The 5000-nt window shown below is 48.4% G+C and overlaps 1 protein-coding gene across 1 annotated transcript in view; it reads left to right on the plus strand.

Moving 5' to 3' along the window:
• The window catches only part of tgfbr2b (transforming growth factor beta receptor 2b), a 24854-nt gene that overhangs the window by 11415 nt on the left and 8439 nt on the right, over positions 1-5000 (plus strand). Inside the window, exon 4 of the mRNA XM_062538341.1 lies at positions 3012-3799. Coding sequence (XP_062394325.1) covers positions 3012-3799 — 788 coding nt within the window. The remainder of the gene's footprint in view (positions 1-3011; positions 3800-5000) is intronic.

Here is a 5000-nt window from a genome sequence, read left to right on the forward strand (position 1 = left end):
TGTGTGTATGTGTGTGTGTGTGTGTGTGCGTGCATGTTTGTTGGTCCCCCATGCCGAGGAATCTTAGCCTGCAGTCCCAAACCAGACAGATTTGTAAAAAAGTGAGTGAGTCACAGTCTACCAAACCTAAATAGGGCGAGAGAAAGAAACAGTGGGAAGAGAGAGAGAGAGAGAGAAAGAGAGAGAGAGAGGGGGAGGAAGGAGGAGGGTTTGTTTATGGCATGAGCCATGTTCTGAAACACCGTCGTAACCATAACAAACAGCGAGTGCTCCTCACGCTTCGCCGTACCGTAGGCCGCTGTTACCAGTCCTGTTATGGCACGAGTCCTAGCGCTCCGCTCCCTCCGACCAGGAGAAACAGGCCTCCAAAGGGCATTTATTAATAGATATGGGAATCTCCGTTTTTAAGATGGCCTGGGACATTTTAGTAAACAGAATGTTCTCCTACCGAAAAAAAAAGAACATGCCTCCATTCACTCTTACACGATGTGGACAGGCAGAGAAAAAACACACTGGTCTTTATCGGCGCAGCTTAAAGCACCACCATCATCATTATCATGATCATGGCTGCGGGAATTGAATAAACTCCTCAGTGGTAATCACAGGGCGGCGAAACGGCACAGCTGCCCGTCTGGGAATTGGAGGTTTAATGCGCCGTGGTAATCCGTCCTCTCGGAACTCTCACACCAGCCCTTGTTCGTCAGGAAGAGCTGCTCATCCCTGCCAGAATCCTGCGTGTGGATCAAAAAATGTCAGGACCTGGGGGACCCTCCGTAACAGGCAGTTTCGTACCCCCGGCTTTCTCATGAAATCATGTCTGGATTAAGCGGGTTTTATGGGAAACCTGTCATGCTTTCCTCAGAGTTCAGTTATTCAGAACACATTGCGAATACTGAAGCAATTAGGGCTGCTTTTTATTTTCAAGTCAAACAGCAAGTTAGGGAACACTGAGATCACTAAAAGTGCATTAATCTGCGGCCCCTGGCACCGTTCGTCTGGCCCGTTTAATAGTACAACCTCAGGACAGGAGAATCTTAGTATGCCTCACACCATCGGTCATAAAGAATGCAAGGTGTGAACTGCACATTTGGCTCCCGAGTTTATTTATTTATTTCATTGGGTTTGGAAATGTCTCTGTAGTTTCAGCATGGCCTTTTTAGGCCATGCTGGCTGAGCACAATTCCTGGTGTTTCAAACATGACTTTTCTTTAATCTTGATTTCTCGATAACTATATGTTTATAGAGTATGTGTTGTGCCTTTTTGTGTTGTTGCCAGTAAGAGAGAGCATGTGTGTGCATGTTAGTGTGTGCCTGCAAGGTTTGTGAGCCTATGTGTGTGTCACTGTGTGTGTATGTGTGTGTGTGTGTGTGTGTGTGTGTGTGTGTGTGTGTGTGTGTGTGTGTGTGTGTGTGTGTGTGTGTGTGTGTGTGTGTGTGTGTGTGTGTGTTTGTATTTGAGCAGTAACATGTGTGTACGTTGCCTTTAACTCGAACACCAAAATGAGCCAACAATCTAGGCACTGGCTGCCATGTCCTGCCCACAGTGTTGGCAGTGGTCACTGCAGCCTAGGGCCTTACCTGCCATGCCAAGGCCATTGGCGGTGCCAGGGTAGTTTTCCCCCTCCTGAGCACAGGCAAGGCATAGAGAAGGCTTTCATGGTGCCCTAATTTTCCATCTGGACCTTCCCAACACACGCCACATAACGGGGGGAGTTTTACCTTGTCACCATTCGGAAGAACTCACGCAGGCCATTTGGGTGTTCTGACAGTAGGACTGCCCCCTTACAAACTTACAAGTTTGTCACGTTATTAAATATCAAGAAAATTTGACGTTCATTTACATTCACTGACTTCAGACGTTGTAGTGTTAATAACTCACACAGAAACATCTGGCTCTTAAAAAACACATCTGTGTTATAATAAGTCAGTCATGCAAAAACGGGTACATTTCTTTTCCAACGGGCGAATGTACTGTATGCCCACTCTGGAAAGGGTGAGAAAGCACTGCTCGCTTTTCTGGTGTGGGCAGGACACCCTGAGAGGCCCTGTATCTCCATACGCACCCGGGCCTGGTGCGCCATCTACCCCAGACCACTGAGGCAGCACGCTGCTTAAACACTGCCCGCCTGTTGCTGAGGTTGATAATAGTCGGGTTGGTGGAAGTGAATGTCAGAATGATAATCTCTGTTGTGTTTATGTGTGTAAAAATATCAGGAGGCACTTCAGAGTAGTTACGCAAGCGCCCGCTCCCTGAATAAGCTTATCACCGGGATACTCGACTGTATTACGTATTAATAGACTGTCAAATGGCCCTGATTAGCAGTGACTCTGCCGTCAGGACGAGAGCGCTCAAACAGTGATATGCACTTCAAATCAGACCTTTTTAGATTTGCTAAAAAAGACACCAACATCAGATGTTAACTGAAGATTAAATGAAAATTCAGATGCAAAATCCTCTAAACGCCACCTCCATCAAAAATGAGCTCTCCACACTTAGTATATGTGAATCGAATCATTTTGCTTCAAAATCTGCTGAATACCACTCTCTTCCGCCCCTCGAGTTGGGCCCTTTTCACTATTCGTGGCCAGACCCTTAATCTGCAAGATTCCAGGGTCTGGTTTACTCCTGGTTTACTCACTCTTCCTGGTGTGAAATATCGACTTGTAGACAAAACCTTATAGAAGCCTGATTAAAAAATATTAATTTAAAAGAAAAGTGGTCAGACGGATTTAGAGTGTTTAGCATCTTAACTCTTCACTTTTTGACGTTTTTACCATCCAAACGTTTTAAAAATCCCGTTTGTGGATGGGATCAATAGAAGACCTGGGTAAGATTTGCTAGAATATACATATCGATATCTGGATGGCTGTTTCTTATTGGGGAGTAAAGGGGGTGGAGGGTTGTCTTGTTTGTGTGTGTATATATGTTTTTTTTTGTTGTCGTTTGTTTGTTATTGCTGTGAAAGTAAATAAAAGATAAAAAAAACGAATCCCGTTTGTTTGTTTCCCAGTCCAAGGGCCGACGGTGGAGTCGCAGGTGGCGGCGGTGATCCTGATGAGCCTGCTGCCGCTGCTGGTGCTGGCCATGCTGGTGGTGTCCATGTTCTACTGGTACCGCACGTACCGCCGGCGCCAGAGCGAGTGGGACACCCGCAAGCCGTCCAAGCGCAAGGGCCCGCTGGACTGCAGCGACGCCTGCGCCATCATGATGGACGACGACCGCTCCGACAGCAGCTCCACGCACGCCAACAGCCTCAACCACAACACCGAGCCGCTGCCCATCGAGCTGGACATGCTGGTGGGCAAGGGCCGCTTCGCCGAGGTCTACAAGGCCAAGCTCAAGCAGAACCCCTCGGAGCAGTTCGAGACGGTCGCCGTCAAGATCTTCCCCGAGGAGGAGTACGCCTCGTGGAAGAACGAGAAGGACATCTTCTCCGACATCGACCTGAAGCACGAGAACGTGCTGCACTTCCTGACGGCGGAGGAGCGCAAGGCCACCAAGCAGTACTGGCTCATCACGGCCTTCTACGCGCGCGGCAACCTGCAGGAGTACCTGATGCGTCACGTCATCAGCTGGGAGGACCTGCGGCTGCTCGGCAGCTCGCTGGCGTGCGGCGTGGCGCACCTGCACAGCGACCACAGCACCTGCGGCCGGCCCAAGGTGCCCGTCGTCCACCGCGACCTCAAGAGCTCCAACATCCTGGTGAAGGGCGACCTCACCTGCTGCCTCTGCGACTTCGGTCTCGGCCTCCGGCTGGACAACTCTCTGTCTGTGGATGATCTGGCCAACAGCGGGCAGGTAAGGTTTTGCCTGACCGACATTAAGCAGAAATTAATAAGCTGGTTCCATGTTGTGTGCATGGATTGAACCTCACTCACACTCAGGTACATTAGCGGCTGTTGTGCTGCATCCGTAGTCTTTTTTTGGATTAAACCCATGTCTGTGTCCCTGACAGTTTCTTAACTATTAAGACAACTATTTAAGTATTTTAGAAGTTATTTATAGCATTTTAAGGGCCAATGCATGTGGCCCTCCTGACCACATCAAACAATCAAACACCCTACCATCCTTCAAACAAGGCCCTCAAAGCTCACCTCTTCACACTTGCTTTGTCCTGTTAAAAGACTCTCCCAGCTTTCCCTTTTCTTTGCTTTCTCATAGCTCACTCAAGCTCAAAGGTCATTTGCATTTTACCGTCTTTTAGTACATCAGGTGGTATTCTCCTTTCCCCTACTTGAATCCGTGCAGTGTCCCAGGTATTGCAGTGGCGTTGCTGGTACAGTATGTGTAAGGAGACAGACACTCTGGGGACATGAACATGGGGGCTCATGAACATGCCCCCAGACTGTAGCACTCTATCTGCCTGGCAGTTCTAGCTGTTGGCTGCAGAAACTCGAGCTAGGTAGAACAAATTGTTTTCTTTTTTTTTCAAACAGACAGTACTCTGTGACTTTGAGAAACAAAGATCTTATGTGGAAAATCGCTCCTCCTAAAAATTCTCCTTTAAGTGTCCTGCAGCTGCCCCGACCAACACTTGAAGTACAATCATTATGGGGTCAGCAGCCTCCAAGCGACCTCTCATCCACCGTGGCACTGACCTATGAAGTCAGCTAAGAGTTGACACGTTTGTTTGTGTATTGCAACAGTTCCGTTGGAAGATTGGCTTTTAGACTGTCTCTCAGCAATGCCAACGGGCCAATAGGTTCAGTTCCCAGAAAACAGACCAGTCGAAAGTGCATGCTTTCGCTTTTCTCATAACTCATTCGCGCTCAAAAGGTCACTTACGTTCTACCGTCTTGTATTTTGTTTCATTGCAAGGAATTCGGTCACGCTCATTCACAAATCATGCAAGCCGTGTTACTGAGACAAAGCAGAACAGGTTGGCCGCTGACAGTGGAAGTCTGTGGCGCTCGCTCGCTCGCTCCTTCACGATGACTTGCAGGGAATTTCCCCCTTCGGCTTGTCTTTCTTTCTACTCATTCCGTGACCTTTGCACTCT

Source organism: Sardina pilchardus, chromosome 6 (assembly GCF_963854185.1).
Source record: "Sardina pilchardus chromosome 6, fSarPil1.1, whole genome shotgun sequence".
Classification (NCBI taxonomy): domain Eukaryota; kingdom Metazoa; phylum Chordata; class Actinopteri; order Clupeiformes; family Clupeidae; genus Sardina; species Sardina pilchardus.